This window comes from Syngnathus scovelli, chromosome 8 (genome assembly GCF_024217435.2).
Source record: "Syngnathus scovelli strain Florida chromosome 8, RoL_Ssco_1.2, whole genome shotgun sequence".
Lineage (NCBI taxonomy): Eukaryota > Metazoa > Chordata > Actinopteri > Syngnathiformes > Syngnathidae > Syngnathus > Syngnathus scovelli.
In genome coordinates this window covers 12824360-12852086 of record NC_090854.1, presented here as the reverse complement: position 1 = coordinate 12852086, position 27727 = coordinate 12824360, and the positions used below count along the sequence as shown (strand labels likewise).

The following is a 27727-nucleotide window of genomic DNA, read 5'->3' as shown; positions in this document are numbered from 1 at the left end:
TGTTCAATAAGAGCACAAAGATTGTTAAAGCCATGGAAGAGCTCCATGTGTCTTTTACCTGAGGGCTTGTCTTGGTTGCAGTTTAACAGTGTAGGGTTGGCTCCATGCCTCAGGAGTTGACTAACGATGCTCGTCTGGAAGACAATATAGATGGTGTGAAAACTCGCTTGGACTGTACAAGTACAATAAATCTTGTTAAAAGCTCAAGATACTGAAGTATTTACAGTAAGTGCAAAATTGCTTTATGTCTGAAATTGGGATGGGTCATATGGACTTAAAATGAAATATAAAATGGTTTTCACAACAAAAAGATGATTGACAATGTGCAAATGTAATTTTGTCTAATTTTCAGTCAATTTCAAATTGCTAAATTGAAGCCCCCATGTCATAGTGAGCCATCACATGTCAGAGTGGAAGAAGCCCCCCCCCCACACACACACACACACACACTCACAGTGCTCATTTGTCCACATATTGATGTGGCACTGACTGTTACCTCTGACCTGCACTCTTCTTCTATCTGTCTTTCAGTGTATCGTCATCTGTCACACTTTTTTTTCTTTTTACGTGTTGCACTCTTTATGTGTGTTCATTCTCCCCGGAAAAGCTATATTTTATTTAGGAGACGGGGGGTACACCAGACTGACAATGAAAACAACTGGTACTTAAATGTTGACTCATACTTGATTTCTTACTTAATACGCAGGTCACTAATAATGACTTATACGAAGAAAAAAAATAATTGCAATGTGGAATGAGTACAATGCACTATTTATTATATTGCCTTAGTTAAGCTTCTTGTTTTTGTTTTTGATTTTACTTGTTTTGCTTTTTTTGCAGTTTCTTTTTTTAAAGGCATAATTCATTCCAGTAGAGCAGAGCCAATTTTGTTTCTTCCATTAACAGTTCAGATGCATCAAAATAATCATTAAAATTAATGGGAATAATCTTGGCTTAAAGGGGACATATTGTAGAAAATTGACTTTTTAATGGCTTGTATACAAACAGTTGGGTCTCTGGAGAGTCCACCCACCCATCAAGTGTGAAATTAAACAACAAAGTGTTATCTGGCTGGTCTGAAAATGTGTTTCTGTACCTTAAGTAGGGCCAATTTACATAGTAATAACCGACCTCACAGAATTACTCGCTAGACAACCAATACGGTTGCCAGGTCAGATAATTGACTTTGGGGTAGTTTATGATTTTTCCAGGAATATTTTTTTTCCAACATTTCTACCTGTCTTTCATAGAGAACATATAATGAATCTTCATCAGAATTTTTTGAAGAACTTTTGGGTTTCTAAAACATTTTTTGTTGTTGTTTGCACACACAACCACACACTCTCTCACTCACACACTCTCGCATGCACACGCTCTCGCACACAAACACACACACACAGTTTAATAAGTGGAAGCTCAATCTGCACCCTCAGCTGCCATGGTAATTAACTTTTCTGATCCTTACAACGTTCTCCTTTCAAACGAATAAGCGACGTGACAGTTTGTAAGAGGTTTTTTTGTGTGACTCAGCACATTCACTCGAGCAGGTGTTCAAAAGAGCTCACAACCCGTTCCACCAGCCACACACTGTCGGCTGTGCTCACAGACTATAAATACTGTCTTAGACGTCACTAACAGACCAAGATCTCAACCTTCTGGAGGACCCACGAGGACAAGGAAAAGGTCATCTGGACCCAATGACCCCCCGTGACAACGAGATCAAGCAAACTCCTAGTCAACCGAACACTTGTAAGCCGTAACAAAGAATCTTCAAAGAAGTCAACTTTAAGATCAAGCACATGGTTTCCTATTCCCAAATCTCTCACATGTACCTTCATCGTAAAATAAAATAAATTACTCCACACCCAGCAGAGCCATGCTCTAAAAGATTTCATTAAAAGGCATTTTTAATCCCCTCACATACTGTAAGTATTTGAAAAGTCTTCCCCGGTGCTTTCGCTTATCTCAAAAGCGGGAGAGCGGAACTTAATTAGCCGTGGTAATAGGGTCATACGTCTTCTTAAAGGGTGAGAGTGTGGCCTGTATGCAACATTGCACAGGGGGTCTTTGGGTTTTATGCCCCAGCTAGAGTTACACTTGGCCGTCAGTGTTTCCAGGCAACCGTTTGCTATGATGAATTCACATCAGTCAAACCTTTCGTTCCGTTTACTCGGCATGACTGCGGCAGCCATGTTGTCAAGTGGCCCCAATGAGGGCCTGATTTACTAAGATTCCAAATAGCGGGTGCTAAATTGTGTGTTCACGGGTTTCAAAATTCAGCCAGGATAGGCACCAGCTAAACCACAAAAGGAATAAAATGGGTGGATAAAGAGGATAGAACTTGAAAATGTTTTAAAAGATATAAATAGTCTATTGAGTCTATTCCCGGTTGCCAATTTCCCTTTCAGCGCTGTCTACAATCTCGTGTTTGACATTAATAACATGAAGGACAAAAATGTGCTTTCCGGCAAGATGAAGCTCAAGTTGGGACTGATTCTAAATATGCATATATTCTCTTTGTCAGCATACAAGCTCAAAGCCCAGAAATGTAATTATAAAAATCACGATGACTGTGCAACACTTGAATGTAATTTGCTTCTTCTGCTTCATAGCATCAGATCCCATCAGCTTTCCTTTGTGACTTTGCAAAAATGTCCTCTCCTTCAAGAGTCCACTAAAGGGCTAATCTGAAAATCCAATACGGCTGAGGATCAATGGAGGCAAAAGGAGCAGTTTATCAGAAAGTGCAGAGTGACTGCAGGCCAGTTGGTCACACAAACGATCCATCAATACTTCCCCCATTACTCCATGACACTTGATCAATGGAGCTGCACAGTGAGAAATCAAAAAAAAAAAAAAAAAACTAGAGATTTTTTTTATACCTGCCCATATTTAGCTGCCAGGTGGAGAGGTGTCCAAAAGTTGTGGGCCACAGGATGAGGATCTGCCCCGTTCTCTAACAGCACAGCCACAACGTTCCGATAGCCACTGGCACTTGCTATGTGAAGCTTTTAAAAGGCAGACGGGTTTCAATCAGATCGGTCGAAACCAACCAAAAAAAAAGTAGATCGGCTGCACGAAGGAGACTTACCAAAGTGACCCCGTCGTCATTGGGCTGATTGAGGTCTGCCCCTGCAGCTACAAGCTGTCTAATGTCAGATAGCATAGTATTGGGCCTCTGTGTCCTCATGGTGTGCATAGAAGACACATCCACACCTGTCATACAAAAAAAAAAAAACACACACCAAAAATAGGTCACACTATCCAAACTATTAAATTTAAGGTAGTCAAAGACAAGGCAGGGCATACCACATGCTTTATTTATTTATATTTAATTTGAACAAATTATAGCATGTAACTTAATGGATACACAAGGAATTAAATGAAAATACTGGACATGGTCACCCCCCCTCACACACACAAAAAGGTGATGAATAAAGTTTCCATAGCAACAGCGGGCCAGCATGCCATGTGTTGCATGGTGGTTGTGGTCCTGCAGACTGCAGGAGGGATGTGATCATTTCAGGGCTTGGCTAACAAAAGCTGAGTGAAGTAGCCATAAATTAGTGTAAATGGCTGGGGCTCATTGCAGAGACAGACTGTTTTTTTTTTGTGCACGTGTGTGTGTGTGTGTGTGTGTGCACATTTGTTTGTGTGTAGGCTACACTTGAAGTGTTTGTAGTCTTGTCATGTATAGCGTCAAGGTAAGCCTACAGATGACCATTACATGCAGTAAATGTTTCAAACCACATTTAGCTCCAAGGGTAGAGAAAAAAAAATAAAGAGAATGCAGTAAAGGTCTTAAAATGCTGTCTATAGATGCTAATCGCAATTCCCCGGGAACTGGAACGTTCGCCTCTCTCTTTCAGGTTTTTGTTTTTATCATGAGTGCAGTCAGACTATGGGCCATACTTGAATTTTTTTTTAATTATTATTATTTTTTTAATCAAACCGATGGGCCTGGTCATTCATGAGTGGCATCAAATGTGCATGTAAAATTATACTTTTGTGACAATAGCTCATGTAGATATGTATCAAGTGATTATGTGGCGATTATGCCATTAGGCTAAGAAAATATTACACTATTCTTCATAACATTTATGCTCGCTCGGCCATATTTCGCCTGTGGCCATGCTTGACCCACACCTGCTTTTGACTTTTGTCATATACAAATGTGTTTATGTCAAAATATTTGGCGCACTCCTTGAACTGAAATGCAAATAAAAACAGCAGGTGTCTTTACCGTTTTCCTCCAGGTGTTTTTGCAGAATATAGCGGCTCTCTGTTCCCTCAGGGGCGTAGTCCAGAGGAACGTTCCCGTCAACATCCTGCAGCAGCGAGTTCACCCCGGCCTTTTGAGGAAGAAGAAACGACGTGCAAGAGGTTAGCGGGTGATGTTTGTCAAGATAAATTCTATGAAATTAGTGGAATATTTAAAACGGAACATGTTCAATTAGTAATTCAACTAACATTTTTAAAAGGCTCATTAGGTATCCAGAAAATCTTTTTTGCAACACTCAAATGTTTTGACATCTTGACTTGTTAGTATTTTTGTGTACAGCATAAAACCTTAGTTTTTTTAAGACAGTCGAAATTGTTAACACAAGAACGTGTTTTTTTTTTTATACTTGTACTCCCATCTTTTATTCCCTAGAGATTTTTTTTTATCTGGAACAAGAAGAGATCACCCAGCTAAGAATCTCATTAAATCCAAAGATTAAAGATTAACAATAGGTTAGGTGAGAAGATGAATGTACGTTTGTATTTCTTCGACAAGGATCACACCGGAACGGTTTTCTAGCAGGCCATTAACGACTCGCATTGTGGCTATGATCGATTGCTTCTCTTTGTTTTGTTTTCTCCAGCTGTTAAAATGACGAAATATGCACGCGTGATGCAAAACGTGCTTATGCTCTTTTCATGTTGAAGCAGTAAAAATTATATACATCGTCAGACACTGGCACATGAATCGCTCATTTGACCAGACCATAAAAGACAAGCGGAAGTAATGATCGTCAACTGGACTAGCTCTGATAACGGGAATGGGTGGGGGTCCTCAAATGAGGACCTTTATTGGATATCCGGACCTAATAGAATTCTAACGACCCTGTTGCGCAGCAGTAAAGAGATTTACGAGCATGTCCGTTGAGGAATAGGCCTGAAAACCTCCTCAAAGCAAAAGTGCTAATTGATTCATGCATCAGAGACTTGTTTTATAAGAAAAAAATGATATCGCACATTTCCAGACAAACTGTTTTAGACGCAAGACGCCTCTAGAGATATTTCTGATAAATGAAGGCCAACGGCGGCACTTTATCATCAGAAAATGATGTCATGTGACTCATGAGGGTTAACAAAAACAATTTGGGGACATTATTGAGGGGGGAAAAAAAAATCTCCAAGCAGCAACTCTTGTAACTTATATCATTGACTAGCAACCGACAATATGTCGCCCCAACAAACACCAATCACAGTCCTCATAAAGCCGACCGCCCCTCTCGCCTGTCTCTTGTGCGCCTTTGAGGGTTTGTGGCACTCGTAAAGCAAACCCACACGACACGATTCACCTCCAGGCGCACTCGACGTCAATGCGAGTCTCGCCGGATGGCGCAATGACTTGACAGTTACAATGGATGGCAGTGTATCTCTCTCCGTGCCTGTGAGCAAATGCGGACATAAACTTTTACAGAAGACTTGTGTGATTAAATGCTTTTGGAATAACCCGTGACAGTAAACAGCACAGTAGTTCAAGTGCAAATAAAAGACATGCATCTAATATTTCATATATTTTCAATTTAAGGCCAAAATTAACTCATTCAGTGCCAGCCCAGTTAAAATAGATGTTTGACGTCTATAGTTGTCAATTGCAGTGAATGAGTTAAATAGCTGGTTCCTCTGAAACCTGATTCATATATCACCATAATGTAAGTGTAAACAATTATGATAAAGAACAAATATGGATTTATTGATGACACTTATAATGAATGGAAAAAAGCTTTGTACAAAAAAAAAAAAGATCAGACTAAACAGGTGTCCCTAATGTTGTGTCCTGTGAGAATCTAAAGTGAAAAATGCCTCAACTCTCGAGAGAGTTACTGCGCCACCACTAAAGCAATAGCTACGCTTTCATTGCGGCACAAAGCGCCACAAGAGCAGGCGACGCAGATGGCAGCTGGGGAATTATGACAAGTGGCCCATGGATGCGGAGGCATTAGTCATGTGTCTGCGCTCCGACGATAAGCGATGACAGATATAAATGAGTTGGCGTCAGCAAGCAGCCCCGCAGACTGGGAGAGGTTAACAAGTTGACTTCTGACCTGCTGCGGCTCACCACAGCAAAGTGATGAACAGCGTGGACTTGGTCGTTCACTAGATGGAAGTCACACTTTTGTCTATTGGTTACTTGGTTGGAAATTTATTCCCTCCTCTACGACCGTCCAATTGTTTTACATAGTGTCGGGCAGAGTAGTAAAAAAATAAGAAATAAAAAAAATAAAAAATAATAATAAAATAAATAAGTCATCCAGAAGTTTAGCAAACAAATACTGCCTCCATCAAAGAAAATAATTCCTCATATTTTTCTGGAGGTTCACGTCTACTGCAGTTTGCATTAAAGTTTTGCAGCAGGTAATAAACCTCAAGCGCCGCACTTAGTCGTCATGGTAACAAAAACCATACCCCAGCAGCAGTAGCATAAGTGAAATAATTGTGTTACATAATTAACCCCAAGCAGATCACCCTCCATGCAACCGTAAGGCAGACTGAGTGACTTTATTTACAGAAAGACATACAAAGCTGAGCTCAGAGGAGCCAGGGGCTTGCTGTTAGCCACAAACTTCAAAAGACTGGCAAATGCAGACGTTCCAAATGCATCCGTCACATGTCGGGAAAATGGGTCAATTCCACAACTCCCTACCGGTGGATGAGGATAAGAAATAACATTTTAGAAAAGAACACGTCTCCTGTGGATATCACGATTGCTCGGCTACATCTTGTAAATGTTTCGAGGAGTGAAACTCAAATCAGAGAACCGCTCTACAAATCTACGCGGTTTCTGATTTTTCAGTTAATCATCAGAACCAGAAGAGGAGCGAATAATACATGTGGGAATAGTATTGGAATCGGGTTGGGGATGAGATTGGTAACAACCATTCGGAGAGCAGAGGGGAAAATGGAAAAACTAGAAACTGTTCATCAATGATGAAGGACGGGGGGTGTAAAGATGAACACATCAAGAGCAAGACACAATAAAGAATTTCTTTCTGCGGCATTTAAAGATAAGGCAGCTAATCAGGCTCGTGGGTGACACCGCGTTTCCACATCTCATTAAAATGGAGACCCAGAAAGCGCTCCACTTTTATTGGATGGCAAACCTGTGTTCCCTCCCACATCGGCGCAAACGACCCTTTCTACTTGCAGCCATTATTTATGATAGAACAAAATATGTCTTAAATATTACAGTACATTTAAATCAACTCAAGAAATTATTTAAGTTTGTAATGTTCATCAGGAAGATCTAGCCATCACATTGAATGGGTTACATCAAATGGATGGAACTGAAGCATCCTGCAGTGAGTAGATTTGCCCTCCCCTGCAGATGGCCCTGTTCTCTTTAAGGACCTAATCAGACGCTTCACGACATGCTGGAAACGTTCGCCATAGAACTCGTCCGGGTCTCTTTGATGGTACGAGGTACTTGTTACTGTGTGGTGCCGTTTGCTACTTCCATGACGGCATATGAGGAGCAGGGTATGTTAGGATGGAAGTCTTGTATTATCAATGTGAGCCCAAGGACATTATGACTTCAATTTTGGTCAACAGCAGGGGGCGATACTGAATAAAATGTCAGCCACTTATGAATGAAAAATGATTTATTTATCTGTTAACTCATATTCCATTCAAATATTTTAATCAGAATACTGTGTTTGGACTAGTTGGAGAAAATATAACATTATTGTAAAGTATTTTTTTTTACTTGAGTTCCCCTTTAACACTTGAGTAGTTTCAAATATAGCACTTGTATACCAACCTAGTGAGAGAATATAAATTGTACCTTTCACGCTTGGATAAGCAATTATTATGTTATTGTGTAAGTTTCTGCTGGCATGCATTTCTAGAAATCCATTCTCCCATTTGTTGTTGTGGCATGCATGTCATGAGTCTCTCACCAGAAGAAAAAGCAGCACCATGTCGGCGTGGTCGCACACACATGCTACATGCAGCGCCGTCCACAGGTCTTCGTCCTGCAGGTTGACGTTCAAACCCCGCTCTATCAGCACCTCCGCCGCCAGCACGTTGTCGTGACGAGCGCACTGCGAAATGTTGGCAGGAAATTGTTCGGACGCACTCGAGATAAGGAATCGGCGATTCAAGTGTGCTCTACATAAACCTATTTTTCCTCATATATTGTCTTATTACTTTTTCTTCTATCCATTCATGCGTCAATAAAGATCTACCTGCACTCGTGTTAATCATGCTTTTCACACAAAACCACACACCAAAACATTGCATAGTATTATGGTTAAAATTCAGAAAACAAGTGGATGCAAGACGCACACCAGTAAAATGATACATCATCATTATTATGTCCCATATACTCTTGCTGTCGTGCCCCATTTGTATGTGTCGCCTACCAAGTGTAACAAAGATCCTCCAGAGGAGATGGGAGCGTTGGGATCGGCTCCTTCCTTCAGGAGACGCAGCACTGCAACACAAGAGCATTTCCAAACATTATAAATGGAGACAAATGTAGCATTGGGCAACCAATACCGAACACTGTGGATGCTGACTACCATCCATTTTCTATCGTGCTTGTCCTTATTTGGATCACGGGTGCGATGGAGCCTCTCTAAGATGACTTTTTAGGCTAGAGGCAGGATACACCTGGTCACCACCCAATTGTCCGATAAATATACACGCGGAAAAAGAACCACGCATTCACACCTCTGTGCAATTTAGAATGTTCAGTGAACCCAACACGCGTGCTTAAAATGAGGAGCGAAGTCTGCAAACACTCAAAGCAAGCCAAGTCATTTCTGAAGACAGGGTCAATTAGTCTGCTACTAATTCCACCTGCCATTGACCCGCTTAAAGTCATTTAAAGGCTCATTACCTGCCCAGACATCTTCAACCTCATTACTAGTTATGTAACACATATTCACAGACTTGACAAAAGTATTGGGATAAGTCACTTGTTGCCCTCTTTGCAGCTACAACGGATTCTATTGTTCTCTAGTAACCACTTCAAGGAACATGCAAACTCTTAAACTATCCCAAAATGAAATTTAATCCTTTAAGGATAGTACAAAGCCCACACAGCACTTGAGTTGTACTGCAAAAATACGTTTTCCTCATTTGTCTAATAGCCACTGTAGTATAATAATGTTGAGTAGAGATTGAACAGTGAAGTCAATCGCGGCAATTATACTTCATCTCTTTGATATGCTGTAAAGGCTCAGGACTCAGACTCCCCCCAATTAAGGCTCGTCTAAGATTTAAATAGTTACTAGGCAACACATAATGCGTTGGCTTTGCTGTATAATCGCCGACATGCTCATTAGTCAGTAGAGACTTTTAAGCACACCAAACTCAAGCAGGATTTATGGATGCGGAAAACATTTTTGGCAGCGTTACATAATTAATAAAAATATGTGATGAGTTGAGTTTATGGCAAAATTCCTTGATGGGCATTCTTACACATGATCTTGCCGCACCTGACAATTAAGTTGGCTCGACTTTAGACCAACTCTGAGGTGGTCAAAGTTGTGGCACAGGTGGTTTAACATAATTTTCGGGAATTTAATCAAGGTGCAGGAAGACAAATTCTGCACTCTGCTGATATTGTAGTCATCCTATGTTATATTTTCTGGCATAGTTTACCTGATGATATGATATTTATATGGTCTGCATAGAAATCGGTATGATATCGTTGTATCCACGGTTAAACGAGTGTTTATCTTAGCAGGACGCCCATAAGCTTTTGGCTGCAACTTGAGCATAATGTATCTGTGATGCTTATCGAGGCTGCCAGGCATGTTCTGTATGTCGTGTATTTTAGACTCAAATGCTTTTGGCTCAGTTGTTGTAAGCATCCATGCTGTTCCTGGTCTTTATTATAATCCTTTTACGAGAGATGTAGTATAAGCAGCGTATTTCAAAAGCACAAAACATTGATTTTTGTTATTCCATAAAGCTGGAGATGAAAGTGAAAGCAAACGGAATTTATTAAAGAGATTTATGTCTGTTAAAAGATTTAAAAGGGACAGCAGCAACAGTTTATGCTTGTCCTGCAGCAATGGCGACAACGGCGATCCATCTTGGTGCTCCCGTTTGACATTTGATCACATGCTCCGTTACTCTACACGCTGTGACATCCACCTTTGACTCAATGCACGTTCCTTTTAGAGAGCATGATGACAATGGGGGAACTTCACAGTGGAAGTGGGAGGCTTCTCTTCCTCGTTGCCATTTCTTAGGGTGCTGCACAGCTGTTCCGCGGATAAAGTGCATTTCCATGACAACCAGTGAAGGAAAATGGGGGAAAGAAAGAAAAAGCAGGGGAATAGCAAAGAAAATAAAGCTATAGGGGAAATAATTTTTCAAGGGAATGGGATGGTACAAAAGGTGTCCATCTGTATCCCTTAGGTTACAAAAAAAAAAAAGGAAGTAATCTTGGGGACATTAATGTGTGTTATTAAACTGAAAGTTCTAATGTCTTCCAACCAGTACCAGAATACAAAGCCATTAAACAGATCCACTGGATGTGGTGTGATTTTTTTACCCAGATTCTGCCGTAGAAATCTCCTGATTAACATTCTAAATTCAAGTTTACCATACCACCATCTAACTTCGAATGCATGATCATCCTGATTATGTGCCTTGGCTCAATGAAAGTTTGGAAATACCGCGTTAAAGCAACCTTGAGTTGTTTATGGTACTAGTGCATTTGTGGATGTAGCATAAAAAAATTATATAATCAACTCAAAATCAAGAAGACCTGGGAGCAATGGCGGAACTAGAACTTTGTCCTTGGGGGGGGCACGAGGGGGCAAAGGCCATCTCAGGGGGTCCACCAGACCAAAAAAAAAAAGTTTGGAAAATGTAGATAAACAATAAGCATATGTTCTTTACAGAGAATGGGAACAAAATCAGGAGACCAGTGACCCCCCCAGCTCTGCTAGTGCCCAGGGCTACACTCAAATTCAAATCATTAAAACTCAGTCAATATAGATATTCAGGTTTTATAGTGGTTGAAAAAAAATAAAGTACAAGCACAAAAAAAAATGCATTTGTTTTTGATTTTCTAAAACAGCTTAATAGTTTGCAATTACAGTGCCAGCTGTTACTTTGCCAAGTGCTCTACATCATGCAAACATATTTTCTTAAGGGCATAAACCTTTCAAAGTACACAGCATTGTGAGAGATTTTTTTTAATTGAAGATATCCATTAAAATGATGCCATGGCATCATCCAACACCCTGCTTTCAGACTGACTGCTGCAACAACCCACCAGCTGCTGCTCACCCCGAGCAAACTCGAGCAAACTCATTGGCAGCGAGCTAGTGGAGATTAACACGCTGACCTTGTGACAGATCGCTGCCACTTCTCTGATTAGCCAAAGAGCCTCTTGAGCATCCTGCAGGTTTTCAGCCCCGAAGAAAATCGGTTAAAATCCCTGCTACACTGCCCTTTAAAATTATGTGGCTTTGTTTTTCATTTTGTTTATGAAGTACATTGGCTACCTGTTACTGTTTGTCTTTACGGGAAGGGAGCGCAGTTTCGATATTATACACAGAGAGCAAAAAAACAAGAGCAAACTTGATTAAGTTCCTGCCAGAGGGAAATTCTTCCCGGACCCTGTAGTCAATAGATGTGATGAACAATGACAGATGCACGTTTTTTGTCGAAATGAAAAGGCTAAGGTGGAGAGGCCTCGTTGAATAAGAATGCGGCTCGATTTTAGTTATGTTGATGACCTGACATCAGCACTCGTCAATAAGATAACAACAAAGCAGGTGTAACTATGTTTCGAAATGGTCGAGCTGAAAAGAGACAAAACGTTATCGAACAAAATATTAATTTCATTTTTTTGATTTATTGCGAGTTAGGGTGTACCTCCAGTGCATGTTTGGCTAATTAGGGGGAAATATTGCTAAATTTCTAATATTTTAAAAATCTAATTACATGACACTAATTAGCCCTAAATGCAGAGTTTCAAAATTCTGCAACTATGCTAATTTTCCATCTATGGTTTCATTTTCAAGCTTATTTCAGGTCAGATCATTTGTTTTGGATTTACCACAAATTGATCTATTGACTGTCTCAGAGCAGCATCATCTCGACAACTCTATTGTTGTCATAGAAAATATGCCAAATCTATAGCATCTGTTTCCAGAAAGATAGTAACCAAGCATTTCAAATCATGTAAATCAGTGTTTACACTGTACACACAGTCATCTGCCCATAAACGTACCTTCTTTGTCATCGTGGCGAATGATGGCATCCTGTAGGATGTCAGCAAGGCCGAAGCGGACTTGTTGTTTCTTGCGTTGGGCGGTCGGCAAAGTTCGCACCTTGATTCCACCTTGCTGACGTTGCTGGAGGCTCTTCTCCCGTTCGTAGTACGCCCTTATTTGGTCGCAACGCATTCTCTTGACCAGACGCTGGCGCTGGCCGATGGGCAGAGACTCCAGCAAACACTGGTCGATCTCCATGTTCTGACGGAAGGCGTTACATAGCTGGAAACAGCCTGGTGATGAGGGAAAACAGTTGTTAGCGTCAATCACAATAGAACACTTGACTTTGGGGTTTGTTTGAATGCACTTGGAAAGATATTGAGCTGGTAACACAAAGCACCAAACATAAAACGCAGTTGCTTCTGTTTAGCCCTTGGGCGGCTTGAGAAGCAGCATCGTGCTTGTCGTCTTTCTTATCACAACAGTGATTCTCCTGCTTTGTCAGTCTCTCAGTAGACTTTAGCCAAACAGCCTAACATCAAGAAACAGCCGCATACAGGTGGCTACAGAACTGAACAAAGAACGATTAACGTAGGAAATTGCGTGTTTCACAAACCTGTGTGGAAATCAAGCCATAACTGATGGAATATTATTTTTCTTTCTGTTATATAAACCTGCTAGCAGGCTGTTGGTGGAAGTCTCAGTCAATCTCAGTTAATTTGAAGTTGATTTGATTCATTTGTAACAATTTCAAGTTTTTCCCGAGGATTGTCTCAGTGCAAGTCACTGAGTTTGAATGTTGAGACATTCTATCTACTGGAAGTGATGCTTTACAGAAACGTGGAAAACACAAAATTATTTTTTTTTCCCTCATATCAAATGGGTAAAAGTACGCCTACACAAATAAGCTGTTTTTTACTGATTACTAAAACACAATCTAGAAGCCAAACACAGCAGTTCCAATTTCCAATAAAGGGAAAAAAAAACAGCTCAAGTTCCAGCCAAACAAATCAAGAGCCTATCCCAGCTAACTTTGGGGGAAAGGTGGGGACCACCATGATGCATATGGGCAATTTACAATCTTCAATAACCTGAATGTGCATGTCTTCAGAATGTCGGAAAATCCACCCGAACCTTCAAACTCCACAAAGAAACACATTTGAAACCCAAACCTATTCACCCAGGACGTATTTCAAATTAAAGCAGAACAATCAAAGATGATACCGTTGGGTCTGATGTCACCACTACTTTGCAAAGTGCTGTAAACAACATGAAAAATCACATCCATCATGCCCTCTATGAACAATTCATGATGCAGCAGCATCCATTATACGCTGCAGGCAATATAAGACTGGATGCTGATGTAGTCCATTCTATTGGCACATTACTGTAGCCATCTTCAGCTAGAGTAACACTCCCAACAACAACTCCCTCTTTGCACTGTCCCCTCAAAATGATTCAACACACACACCGCCATTGAAAATGTCCAAATTCACCCTATTAGTCATTTTCACTCCATGTGACTCATTAGTTTTAGGTCACAGGTGTGAATGAGTGAATCCTCAAAGTTCCCGATACCTTTGGTCAAAATATATTTATCGACTAGTCACAGAAGATGTCAGACTATCAGAGTTGATCGCGGTTGACTCATAAACTACCTCTCACTCCACCTTGACTCACCGACAATCATCATTTGTTTAGCTTGGGCCGCTCGCTGCACGTCCTTCACACCGTCACCCCGTACTCAAGGCTGCCGTCGTACGGTCGCCGTTTATTAGCGGCACATGACAGACATCACATTGCGCCGTGCATTTATGCGGACATGACTCATCCTCAAGATCGTGGCATATGCAGGCAATATTCATTCAATTTGAAAAGATATAGTACAGCAAGAAGACTTGGTTGCCTTAAGGTGAAATTGAAGTGTGGTAAATTGATTGAAATCAAGTCATACGCAAATGTCTGTTAATGAAAACATGATTTACGGGCACAAGGAGTGCTCATAGTTAAGACATTCAGGAACTGAACTAGCACCTAACACTTCAAGAAAAGCAGTGGGTGCCATTTTTCTTTTTTCGGAGGATGCAAAATTTCAAGAGGGGAAACCACTATATCATGATAATCGTAGTTAGAGTATATAAAAATGTCAAAAAGTCAATTCTGGGTACATCAAAATCATTGACAAAGGTCAGTCTTGGATCTACGAAAGACTAATTTGGGGGTTGAGACCGCTTTATGCATTGTTTGATGAAAAGCAATGTGTGGTGGTCCAAATAGAAGAAAACATGGTGTTTGCTCAGATGCTTCATTCAAAAGCTGTGATTTACGGTGTCATTGGTTGACAATATATATAATCTGCTACTGGCACTCTTTCGAACGGAATGTCTGACATCACCTCAAATCAAATTCAACCCATATTCAACTTGTTCCTCTTAAAACCAATAACTTGCTGCTGACATCAATTTCAAGGTCACCCTCCCATATAAAAAAAAAATCCAAATAAAATCCATGTATGAATGGTTAAGTAGACCTGAGACGAGTAGAAATGCAAGTATGAATTGCTCCAGACAGCAGCAATGTGAAGGAGAGCGGAAGGACAGGCATCTAATGGAAGGGGAAATGGGGGAGAAAAAAAAAAAACAGCTTCTACTCTCTCATTCGGCTGGCTATCAGTTATTGATTGAATGTGAAACATTCCGTGCAGGCTGCAGCTAATAAGACCGGCAATCACTGCTTTGGATGTACTAGAAGGATTTGCAGAGATCTGCAACATTTCATCCCATCACTCATCCCAGCCGGCACGGCACCTCTTGGCTGCGCGTCAGTCATCTTTTCCATCCCTTGTCTGCCAATAACGTTTCTCGAAATCACTAGTTCTCTCATGCAGTCTGCTCTAGTGTTAAAAAGAAATCCCAGTCACTCGAGCACCGCTTTTCCCTCTGCTGCTGCTACCTGACGCAATTTGCCGGTCAACTTCTCACATGCATCTGCAGCCATTTCCCTGCAGCGCACACCCACACAGGAAAGAGACGTTTGAAGTTTTGATGGCTTTGCAGGTACTTGGATTTCAGAGCATGCAATCTATTCTCTCTATATATATATGAATTAATACAAATAGGCTACTTACAGCATTTGATGAAATGATAGTGAGACATTTTGGAGTTATAGGAGTCCCATCAGTTAGGAAGAAATCTGGCAGGAAGGACGGCGCTGAAGCCGGTCAAGCTGGCGTCCCAATCAGCAGCTACAGGTTCCAGCACAAACTGGATGCATTATTCATCTGGCTTCCTGCACACTATCCCCCCCAAATAATTGCCCTCCTTGTGTTTGCATTATTGACCACAAGCAGCAGCAGAAGCTCCGATTGCAGCTCACACACACACACGCTCACACACACTTCCTGCGACATCCAGAGAGTGAGCTGCCTCCTAGAGCTCCTCGCCTGCAGCGGAAGAGCCGCGGCGCAGCATCTTCCCAGCCATGACCGTCACACGTGCCCCCCGCGTCACTGACTGACAGCCGGCTCGGCCCACCTCCCGCTCAACACACCCCCGATGACGCAATGCTCTTCACCTCCACACACGCGCAGATGCCGGTTCCCTTATCTTTCACTGCGACTCACACACACACATGCAAATGCAAACGAAGAGCGTTTATGAGTGTGTTTGCATTTAATTAGTTTCATTCATTTAACTGGGCCTCCTGACCCTGCACAAAGACAGATGAGAAGTCAAGGTCATATCGGAGAAAACCGATAAGAATGGAGAAAATGTTGCTTCAGCACGGTGAAGAATAAGAAGATCCTACATGGAGGGAGAAAAGAAAGAGGGGAAGAAAAAGGAGAAGAGAGAGAGAAATAAAAGAGAAAAAGAAAGAAAGAGGCAGAGAAAGAAAGAGGCAGAGAGAGAGGCAGAGAGAGAGAGGCAAAGAGAAGCAGAGAGAGAGAGAGAGGCAGAGAGAGAGGGAGAGAGAGAGAAAGAGAGAGAGACACACAAAGAAAGCGAGAGAGATGGAGAGAGACTGAGAGAGACAGAGAGAGACAGAGAGAGACAGCGATAGAGAGAGACAGAGAGAAGCTGCTGCAGTGCGGCTGTTGGCGCACTGACAAGTTAAGAGCGTGTCAGTCGGTCTTAAACTAGCCACAAATGGATTGGAATGTTAAGTGTCCCTTGCTACTATATTGTCTAGTTTGAGGCCGGTACGTCTATGTTAACGCACACACACACACACACATTGAACTTACTGTAGCAGTGTGCGTCTGCATTCCCATGTCAGTGTGTCTGTAGGTCAAGCTCTTCCATTCAAAAGGGAATGAATAGGGAAGCTTTGTAGTTGAAAGACGATTTGCATGCAGGAGGGTGAGAACGTGAGGCAGAGACCCCCCCCACGCACCCCCATACCCCCAAAAAACGCTACTGTCGACCCACAATAGGCAATATTCTCTTCCACTACAGCTACAACTAACCTATTACCATTCAAAACAACCAATTAACAGCATTCTGTTTCACTAAACATATCCAGATTTCATTTACATCTTAATTAGGAAAGACTAAAATATCCTCTGTCCAGTGCAATCACATTCCGCACATTGTGTGGAATCGAGTGTTTAATTGCATTTTGAACTAATTAAGAGTACTGCATGCAACCAGCCAGCAGAAGTCTGAAGCCCAACATGACATCATCTAATGGTAGCAGAGCTGAATCCAGCACTGTTCGGCTCAATACTAAAGATAACAATTGGTCATTAAACTCACCGTAGCCAATCCCCATCCCTCGTGTGAACAGTTTGACAAAAACTGATTTGTGACCCACATTTAAAATACGTGATGTGCATGGTACTCAACAGCATGTTTTGTTGCATTTTCTGCCGGGAAAATATGAGCCAATCTGTCAAAGTGATAAAAAGCACACAAAAGGCAGGTGAGGTTTATTTAGAGGACAGAGTGAAGCGACAGAGCCATTTTAAAAGGGAACCAGGGGAAAGGAAGGCACAGATTGGAAAAATGAAAGTGTGCTTATGTGCTCGAGCAATTCCTGTCATTGGAAATCAGGTCAGAGAAATGTGTGACAAACGGCGCCGTGACAAGGGCGAGAACTAAGTGAGTATAAAGTGAGTTCATGTCTGGATTCACAGACAACCCCAACAAGCATGCACTAAAATTGCACCCGATTAATAATGCATAGGCACATCGCAAAAGACGAAGAAATTCACACCTCGGCTGCAGTGGGGGAACAATAGCCCCCCCCCCCCCCCCCCCCCCCCAAAAAAAAAAAAAACACTCCAGCAATGACACCACATGCTCACAGCGGTGGATGTGACTATGAAAATGTCATGCTTTGAGATCCAAATGTCACATGACATTAGAGCAAGTGTGTGGAATAATTGTTTGGATTTGGCTTTGCACTTGAGCTCCCCCAAAGTGAAATTTATGACTACACCACAGCTGGGATTGGATTTCCACAACAAGGCTCAAGTGATACTGGTATGTTTTGTTTGTGTGTGTCTGTGTGTATGTGCGTTCATGTGGCTGAATTTGGAAATACATCATAGAAAGGAAAAAAATGAATATAACTGAATGGAAGCTGTTTGACTATTTGCAGACAGACTGCATCTTGCAGGTATGATGTCATCAAAATAGAACAATTAATGTGTACGAGACATACTAACATATAAAATGGATCACATTATTAGCGGGGGAAATGGACTGGGCCAATAGTGCACATACAAAAATAAATTACCTCTTTTTTTTAAAATCGCAAAACATCTCATAACACTTCAATAAGTGTTTTCTATTAAAAATAGCTGCTCCCCATTCAAAAAAGCAACAACAAAAAACTATTTATAACAATTTTTATAAATTAGTGAAGATAAACGATAGACAATAAAAGGCCCGGTGGATAATACAAGTTTATTTACTTTTAAAACGACTTACAACTTGATTTAAGATACCGAAGCTATTATCCAAACACTATCAGTCGATCCAACTGTATCTTAAAATAGACAAAACACTGCTATTAGCGCCTGCTGCAAATACAAGGTGGCACAAGGTCTCGGTATGGAACACAACGCTGGAAGGCAAGACGACAAATCTCTCGTGAAGCAGTGAGCAAGTAATGGGTGCAAGTCACGTCCTCATAATTTTTACCTCGGTGCTGCTACAATTAGGTCACGCACCAGAACACAGTCAGGCTCACAGATAGTTCAGATTGACAAAAGAAAATGGATTTCTTCTCACACTAGCTAGCCTGCAGTGGAAGAACACACCATCATTCTCATCCAAGATGACGAGTATGTTGACTTTGACACGTGTCATCCTGTCAGCATCGGCCTCAGGCGACTGTGTTACCACCACACATCAACACTTAAGAGTCTGCACACTGCTAGTATCATTATATATATATATTTTTTTTAAATATAAAACCACACAAATATTGCATGACTTGGGCTGCTGAAGATTCCCCAATTATGGCAAAGCCAAAGGCGGGTGAGAAGGCTTTGCAGTGAATGCATTAAACATGAAAAGAGAGATGGCTTTGAGTTAATTATTCATCATATTTGACATATTTACACAAATAAATATTTACTCTTCATACCAGGCAATTTTTGAAATTTTGAACACACTATTCAGTTAAGGAGTTTGTGTACTGAATTGCACTCAGAAGCAATGCGAGAGGAACCTTCAAATACCAACAACAGATAACATTTAAAATTATTACAGTTAATGAGAGCTAAATTGACCCAACCCCCTCCTTTGGATGAAACCACTACCAGTTTAATGAGCGGATTTTCTCCCCTTGCATTATTTTTGAATGTGGACCTTGTAGAGCATATGTGTCAAAGTCGAGGCCCAGGGGCCAGATACGGCCTGCCAAATTATTTTATGTGGCCCGCACAGACAAATTATGCCTCGACTTCACGTGTCAGTACTAAAATTACAAATTATTAGAAATGTTTATTAGCATTCATCTTTTTAAAATATTTAAACAGTTTTTACTTGTCTCCGATTTCAAAACTAGCTAGTCGTCAGTTGTGTAGTCTTTACTGTATTGAGTTTGTCACCCCTGCTAAGCGTGTGTGTGTGTTTGTGTTCCGGGCTGTGCTGGCCAACCAATAATAATTTATTTTCTTCCCAAAGGATATAATGGAAATATAATCATCTTGAGAATCTAAGGCAGATAAGTGCTTGTACTTTCATTAGAATATTCAATTTCCTGTTCTATGGTTGGCATCACGATAAAAGGAAAAAAGGAGGGGGCGGGACTTTCCCCAATAGTCCTCAACAAGACTCTTGAACAGAATTTGCCAACATCTTTTTTTTTGCTTTAGTAGATCTACTGATGCCTATCACCCCTCAATTTATTTTTTTGTTAGTTTAGTAAATTGCACAGCCCCAGGGGTGTTTCAACAGTAATTATCATTTCTAAAAGTTGCATATGGCCTTCCAATTATCTTTGCCTGCAGGGGGAAGGATGATGACACGATATGACGGGTACTGAACATAAAGATGGGTTGCAACAAAATGCATTTTATGGCAGACCGCCTTCTAAACTTTTATCTAAATTAGAAATGCAATGATGACAGTATTTCAAACAGCAGCGTTCATATTTCTTTGAAGAAAACAGTTTACGACAGCGATAATTAGGGCATGATGGATTTAACGTCTATCACAAAAAGAATGCAATGAAATGTGATTCTAAATCGTCCATTAGTGTGAATGTGACTGAAGTTTGTGCCCTGAGAATGACTGGCGACCAGTCGGGGGTACACCATCCTTCTCACCTTCAATTAGCTGGTAAAAATGATTTACAGTATTTTACAAGTATCATGAGATCTGTTCCTTAGGTTAATCCTTCGTTGCAGAGCTTTTAAGATTACTCAATGGGAGACTATGAAAAACATTTTTAGTCACAGATTGAGTCAGTACTGCCGAACACAAAGAGAATTTGTGAGTAAGGCGATGCTCATCATTCGGCTTATGTCACCGTGTTGTGCTCACAGCTGCGACTATCCGGGTGTAGCCATGTTCTCGCAGATACCTACTGTGAATGAAATGAACATCTTATCCGAGCTGACTTTAGGTGAAAGGTGGAGTAATGGCAAAGTTTTAAATAGAAAAAAAAAAAAAAACTGTTCAGAAGTGTATCAACAGTCTGGCAAGCAACAACGAAATGTATTCAAAAAGTAGATTAATCAAGTGAAGTCATCTTAATTGTCAATTCTTCACAATTGAAATTCTGAGAATTTGAACAATTTCCTGATCAAATATATTTAATCGATTAATTGTTGCATCTTTATTTTCATGGTTTTATATTTTATTTGCTGACAGTGGTTAACTTGCGTTTACACATGTAAGACAAGAATGGCAACAAATGGGAAGACTTCAGCAACATGCCTTCATACATTAAACTTGAGATGGAATGTTTTCATGTTTACAGCATGGCCATCGAGGCCAAGCAGAAATAACCGACCTTGTGTGCACAAAGCATATTCACGACTGCTCTCCAACTCCAACAAGTCTTAGCCATGAAAGTGTGCATCGAAATGCAGAACATGTGCCTTGAAGCCACAGTGGTGCATAATCAAGTGCAATTGGTTGTTGCGAGATCAGAGAAAACAGGATATTCAGCGTTGAGCGACGCCAGATAAATGACTTCATGCAAATGGCTATGCAAATTCATCGCCGTTGCATTTTCTCCCCAGACACAATCTGACGCTGCTGTTCTCACAATCTTGCCTAAGGAGGCCCCAAACATCTTCCAGTAAGTGTGTTGTGATGCTTTGGATCTTACGCTCAACGTCAACCACCACAGTTAGACCAACAGAGCTGTTGATCAGCTGGACGGATTATGCATCCCGTATCTAAATGCTGAGCCTTTCATCCCTAATGTAATCCCTTTCCTCATTCGGGATGGCGGCCAAGATGAGGAAAAAAATAAAAAAATAAGACTGTTAAAGTCTGCTGGCTGGTTTTGTAGTGACCTCTATCAAGCCCCTCCCTTTCAACTTGAGCTTTTAGTCCCTCAGGGGTCAGCTTGGGTCAACTGGGTCATCAATCACACGGCCAGATGAATAGCCGTGGCTTTGCCGGCGAAGCCGCCGCAGGGTGGCACTCCGAGATGAGGAACTGTTAACTTAAGGGAGCTAGTTTGGTATGGCCAAGGGCAAGTGATTGACCTTGTGGTTTACTCGCCGACAGGAGAAGTTAACACGAAACTTCCCTAAAAGGACTTGACCGTAAACGAAAGCCAAGCACGGCATAACAACTTGTGAAACTCGGGGCAAATCTTGTCATGAGCGCTTGCTGAAATCAATCTTGCGCAATCAGCTGTTCATTCTCAGCCCCAACACAAACACACGTACATTCTTCCACAGCAAACTATATATTTAGATCTGCAATTGGCACATCTGCTTTTTCTTTCATCCCTCAAGTGGCAGCCCCGAAGAATCACGATCATAAACATACACATCGACGTTTCCAACACTTGCAAAATAAGCCAGAGGAGAACCGAGGTTTTGGAAAAAAAGACTTACGGGGGAAAGTCCATCCAGCGGAGAACCACGGAGGGAGAAATCTACGCCTGCCCGCCCGACTGCCGGAACCCCAACGACAGCCGCCTCCCTTGCGCTCCGCCACTAAATCAATTTCACACTCTCCACCTCCCCGCCGCTGTGATGTCATTCATTCATATGCTTCTGCCGTAACCATGGCAACCCTTCTGCTTGGCTCCGCTCACTCCTTTACATCTCTCTCGCCGTCTTTCTTTGTCCCTCCTTCCCCCAACTCTCCAGACCCCAGTGAACCCAGCCCACCTACTCTAGTCGAGAGGTACAGTTACACCCCCTCCAGTAAAATAAGGAGGCGCGTGGGGTCCCTCAAGCTTAAGAGTTTTGCAGCGGAGCGCACTGTTGTCAAGACAAGTGTCCGATAAAGACAACTGGCGGACGAGCCAGACAAAAAGCAACGCCTGGAATCTGTCCCGGTCGGACACGAGGCAGCTGTCGCATTTGCACGCAGACGTACAACAAAATGTGCCTGAGCCCAGCGAACAGATGGGTTTGCTTGCATCGCACTGATATGCCGACAAGTCCAAAAAACGGAATCATGAATAGTTAACGACCAGCGTTGCCGTTAATTGGATGCCACGTTGACCTTGGCTTGCATACACTTGACTGTCTCACTTTCTCAAGGAGTTCCTTTCTTTCCTGAATTCTTGCTTAAAATCATTTTGCATGAATTATCCTGATTATTTGAATAAGGTATGCTCGAGGAGGCATAGCAGCCCTTGAGGACCCGTTTTAAACACCCCTGAACTGGATCGTTTTATTGCATTTTCACTTCCTGTCTGGTCATTGAATAAAACACTTGCTGAGCTCATCAAAAAACACTCAATGAGAATGGATGGTGTTGAGTATTTCTGCGAAAAGGGAGATTAGATTCCGTCAGTCTATCAGATTGATTAACACATCATCTGCTTCGTAATTAGCTTCTCAAGCGTTCCTCTTGGAAATCTATTTGGAATGACTGCTCGCTCACACATTTACTGCCTCACCCACCACAAATTAGACTAGCACCTTTTCAGACACGTTTAAGGTCATTTCAAGTCTAACAGAGCTTGTCAACACCGCCCAGTCTTGTGTTTGAAAGCTAGTTTAAACTGAAAGCACCTCAACCTGGCCTTGGTATTGTTTTACACAAAAGTGACCTTTTCAAAACTGAGTGGGAGTTTACACTGCATTTTCTGAAATTTCAGATGGGCCCGTTCTAGAATGTGATACGACTTATTTCTCGGCAATGAAAGTCAGAAAGATTTCCATCGTCTCAATCTCAAAGGAAGAGAATCTACGCAGAAATCTCCGCAAATTGTTCCCTACAGTGGCCTGAAAAACAAAATTCTTCTTTGTCTGTATTTCCCCCCCCAACTTCAAACTCAGCCCTCTCCACTGCCCTGCCTTGATGCTCTCACTAGTTTGAACCTCCACTGCTTCTTCTCCTCACCCACAAATTTCCTTCATCTTTCATTCTACCATTGAAGACACCAGTTTGACACTTAAAGCATCACAACATTGTCAGTCGTGGGGTGGGGGGGTATCATGCTCCATTAAATCCTGCCCTAATTTGATTAGAATTGAATATGGGTGATGACATGCTTGAAATCACAAGCAGCTTCATCTCAGTTAAAGGTCCCCCCGCAGCATCTCTGACGGATCAAAGCGGTGCTTTAAAGAGAATGTGTAACCAATAGTAGCAATCTGACAAGGAGGCAGGAGAGCAACCCCCGTAGCTGGACAAAGTGTTTGTGTGCAAGGGGGACAGAGGGAGGGGCCCTGTCTCTATGTGTGTGTGTGAGTTACAGGTTTGATAGCAATAATGGGGGCGCAGCAGTGGAATGATTACATTTCACACACACGCCCTCCTACACCAGGGGAGGACCAGCTGCCTCTTGAACCGCTCTCTTTTTCAATTTCGTTCCACCTCTCTGATTGTGTCATCTCTTTGGATGAAGGGGGGGGGGAATACACAATTGTACAGCCCTGATACTTTTTTGCTGCTTGGTAAAGATTGTGCACACAGGAGGACACTATAAGGGATTATTTTGAATTTTTGGGATGGATTAAAGGTGGTTGAGTGGCTGGGTTTAAGGTTGAAATGATACGGAGAGCGGATTTTGGTGTGTAAGGGAGGAGCTAAGTTTAGTTTGGGTTGTTAGTGGCAATTACTGAGATGCTTCACTTTTCTGGTGCATTTTGACAAAATTAAAATCATATGTTTAAGGTTTACGTAAAATGAGTTTGAAATTTCAACAATTTGTCAAGGGCTGGTACAGTTAAAATTAAACTATTAATATCAAGAATTAGCAAGTGCTGTTGATTTATCTCAATTTTACTAATAGAAAGAATTATTTTGTTGGTCACTACAACAAAAACACACCCAGAAGTGGTTCCCACTACAAACAGATGATCATGGTCACATGCACATACAGTAGAATAAATATAGCTTTGGCAAGTCCCGACAGGCCCAGGGAATGACCCTGATGCTCTATCTTGACATACTGTCCAATAATAGTTCTGGAAACGAAACTGTGTGCAGGACTTCCCCCAGCAAAGGCTTGAAAGGGATATAGAAAAGGGAAGATCATAAAGTTTGGATTTTTTATTTTTATTTTATTTTTTGCACAGAAGGAGATCAACTCCTAGCAAATGTTGGAATCTAATCTCGGCCTCCTGGAAGTGTCCCATTTCCCAAATAAAATCACCGCTACCAGCTGTGACCCCATCCAACAAGCACCTGTCGTTAGCTTTAGCTGGACAACTGCCCAGTCTCCCGGGCCAAGCCTCACTCGGAACGCAGTCCAAGACGTCCCCCCTCAACTAGGGTCGTTTTCCGACAGATGCAGAACCCGAAGCTGTGTACCATCAATACAAATATCATCGTGAACATTATCTTGTGATGCTAAAATAAAGCGGTACCTCCAACAATCTTAAATATTTGACTAATCACCACCCAGCCGATATTTATTACTCAACTGTATACAACCAACATATATTTTTCTTTTTTTCTTCTTTAGATTAAACAGTTTTGTAATCCCTCCTCAATGGATTGTATTTTTTTATCATTTATTTATTTATTTTAACGAATGTTTACTGCTGCTGAGATGATTTAATTTCTCTCAGGGGATCAATAAAGTATCCATTTCTGTATCTATCGTATTTAATAGTGATCAAAACAAGGTGGGGGGGGATTGACGGACTTAAAAGTGCAACCAAAGCCATGCATGCAACGAGTGTTTTATATCCCAGCACAACTGTGCACCACAGTCTGGCCTCATTCAACGTCAGTGTGAGTCAAACGTATGTTGTGGCTCCTAATTCCACCTCCATCAGTCCCGTCTGCTCAGTCAGCTGTCTCGCCTCTGATGCCAGCCACGTGAAATGCTATCTAAATGAAATCCATCTACTTGGTGTGTCACAGCGGGAGCTGGGTGGGGGGTGTTATCGATCATTCGTCATGCATATCGCTGGTGTCGGGCAGAATTTGGAAAGAATTTGGCAGCATTAACAGAGAAAGCAAGCTTTCAAGGTTATAGATTGGTGGAAATGTGAAATTGAGCAAATTTGGACTAACAATATGTCTTAAGGTATAATGTTTAAAAAAATGTTAGATTTTGTGTGTAGTCATCTAAATAATAGAGATGTACTTTGTTTCATATTTTTAATAAATTTTCAATTGCTGTCCTGCAGCAAAAACAACTTACAAAAAATTATACTACTATTCGAAACAGCTCCAGGTGTGATTTGCAATTCTGTGCCAATTTAATGCCAAATTCTTAATTAAAATAAATATATATTTTCTATTTCATTACATAGAGCAGACAACCCTCATCTGAGCACTGGATGTTTAGCTTCATAAGTGTTAATCCACCCCCTTACACACACTTGTGTGTCTGCGTCGGCCTGCTGTCTGAATGAGCCCATCTGTGAGCTCCTGTGAAACAAAAGCAGAGTTCGGTGTGGTGACACACAATCAGAGTTATGTTCTTTTCCAACACAGTAAAACACACAGACCCTTTTTCCTTTGACTTTCCTCCCCATGTTTTGTTTCTAGTTCCATACATTAAATCTCTCTTGTTTCCTGCACAAGACTGCTAGCATCACACACAAGCGCAGACCGACGAGGTCCACCGAGAGTGGGACTATTTCCCCAGGTGGCATTCACAGACAGCCTCGCAGGCTTTTTGGAGTGTTTGTGTGCACAACAAAAACCTGCCTATTTTAATGCTGCCAGCAGTATTTCAAGGCAAACAACAGCTTGCAAGACTGAATGCAACAAAGAGACCAGTTGGTAGACGATGGACACTTAAAAACATCTCTTCATTGGCAAGCAAGTGAGAGCAATGAATATTGTTATTTTAAATACAGCAATAATGAGCATTTACAAACATTCAGTACTAATAGCCAAACAGACCTCAAAGTGTCAGCATCCTTCAGTTCCTGTTGAGCTCTTCTCCGACAAGTGTAATATCCAAGAGGCCTCAGCACAAAAAAAAAAAAAATCCGGACTACTCTGACGTGCAGTGAGTGTGAATGAAAATTCTCTAGCTCCCTCCAACATCCACTCTCACGAGCTCCAATCCTCTACTGACATCCCATCAGAGAGACTCACAAAAAGGGGAGAGAGGGGAGGGAGGTTGGTAGTGGGTGTGCCAGTTTGGATGAACCCAGAGGGGGGTGTTTTAAAAGTCCAGAAAGAAAAAAAAGTTTCCAAGTGTGTCTTTTAACATCATGCCTTTAGGATGTTTTTCTTTAGCCAGAATCAGGGCCTTGGACAAGGTGGAGGAAATCAGAAAAATATCAGAAAAAAACAACTGCTTGAATTTATCCGAGGTTCATCTTCTTAAATGGTGGCAGGTGCTCACTCCTTTTTAATAGGTTGCCATGTTAGCCACACCCCTTTGCAATCATTTTCTCAAAATTGATTTGTTTTAATTCAATTTAAAGTGTCAATTTAATGATAGGGGGAATCATGATGTCACATATCACAAAACAGGGGTGTGTGGACTTTACTTTAAGAAACTACTGCATGCACTGAAATCCCTGGTAGAAAATATAATCCTGATAATATCCCAACTCATTTTACGCTTTTTATTCTTTACACCTGAAATTCCTTTGTAGATCTAGAGAAGGAGGTGGATCAAATCTTGCCAGCACTTGGTGGCAATGTGTGACACTGGATTTAATGTGCAGTTGAATGTGTGTGCATGTGAGACACAGAAGGAGGGAGGGGAGTCAAACAAATGGTCAGACAATGCAATGAAAGGGAAAGTGTGTAGTTAAAACAAAAAGGGCAAATAAAAGAGCCGCGAGGAGCAGATGTGCAGAGGACGAATGCAAGACCCGAACAAACCACCGCTGTGGCATCAGCCTCCCTTGCTCACTTCTCTAATCCCCTTAAGACCGTTCTCCATTCCTACTCCCTAACCCCAACTGTTGGTCTTCAACAGGACAAACATAGCCAGGAGCAAGGACCCGGTAAAAATGTCGGAGGAGAATTCCCGTTTCAACCTATGATGAATTGAGGTGATTAAAGAAGAAACACAAAATTTGTAATACTGTCAAAAAGTGTATTTGTTATCCACCTCCAAACCAGAAGGGGGCAGTGCAGGTTGTATTGGTCAAGTGACCCACACTGGACAGTTGTCGTAGAATCAAACATTCCAGGAATGTAACATTAGACAAAAATTTACGTCGCAGAAGCTCCATGGGATACTTCCAT

General features: G+C 41.5%; 1 protein-coding gene across 7 annotated transcripts in view; it reads right to left on the bottom strand.

Moving 5' to 3' along the window:
- Nucleotides 1-26839, bottom strand: part of myo16 (myosin XVI) — a 66807-nt gene extending 39968 nt beyond the window's left edge. For 2 of the 7 annotated variants that reach the window (XM_049727953.2, XM_049727954.1), the window contains exons 1-8: nt 15583-16072; nt 12473-12748; nt 8634-8704; nt 8169-8312; nt 4244-4352; nt 3092-3216; nt 2883-3008; nt 59-134 (exon numbers count right to left, since the gene is read on the bottom strand). In XM_049727953.2, the coding sequence (XP_049583910.1) occupies nt 59-134; nt 2883-3008; nt 3092-3216; nt 4244-4352; nt 8169-8312; nt 8634-8704; nt 12473-12748; nt 15583-15610 (955 nt within the window). In that variant the 5' untranslated portion in view covers nt 15611-16072. Of the gene's footprint in view, nt 1-58; nt 135-2882; nt 3009-3091; nt 3217-4243; nt 4353-8168; nt 8313-8633; nt 8705-12472; nt 12749-15582; nt 16073-21987; nt 22314-26419 lie in introns of those variants that run through there. The other 5 variants (XR_007483239.2, XM_049727957.1, XM_049727950.2 and 2 more) reach the window with 5 other exon arrangements.
- Nucleotides 26840-27727: the final 888 nt, after the last annotated feature.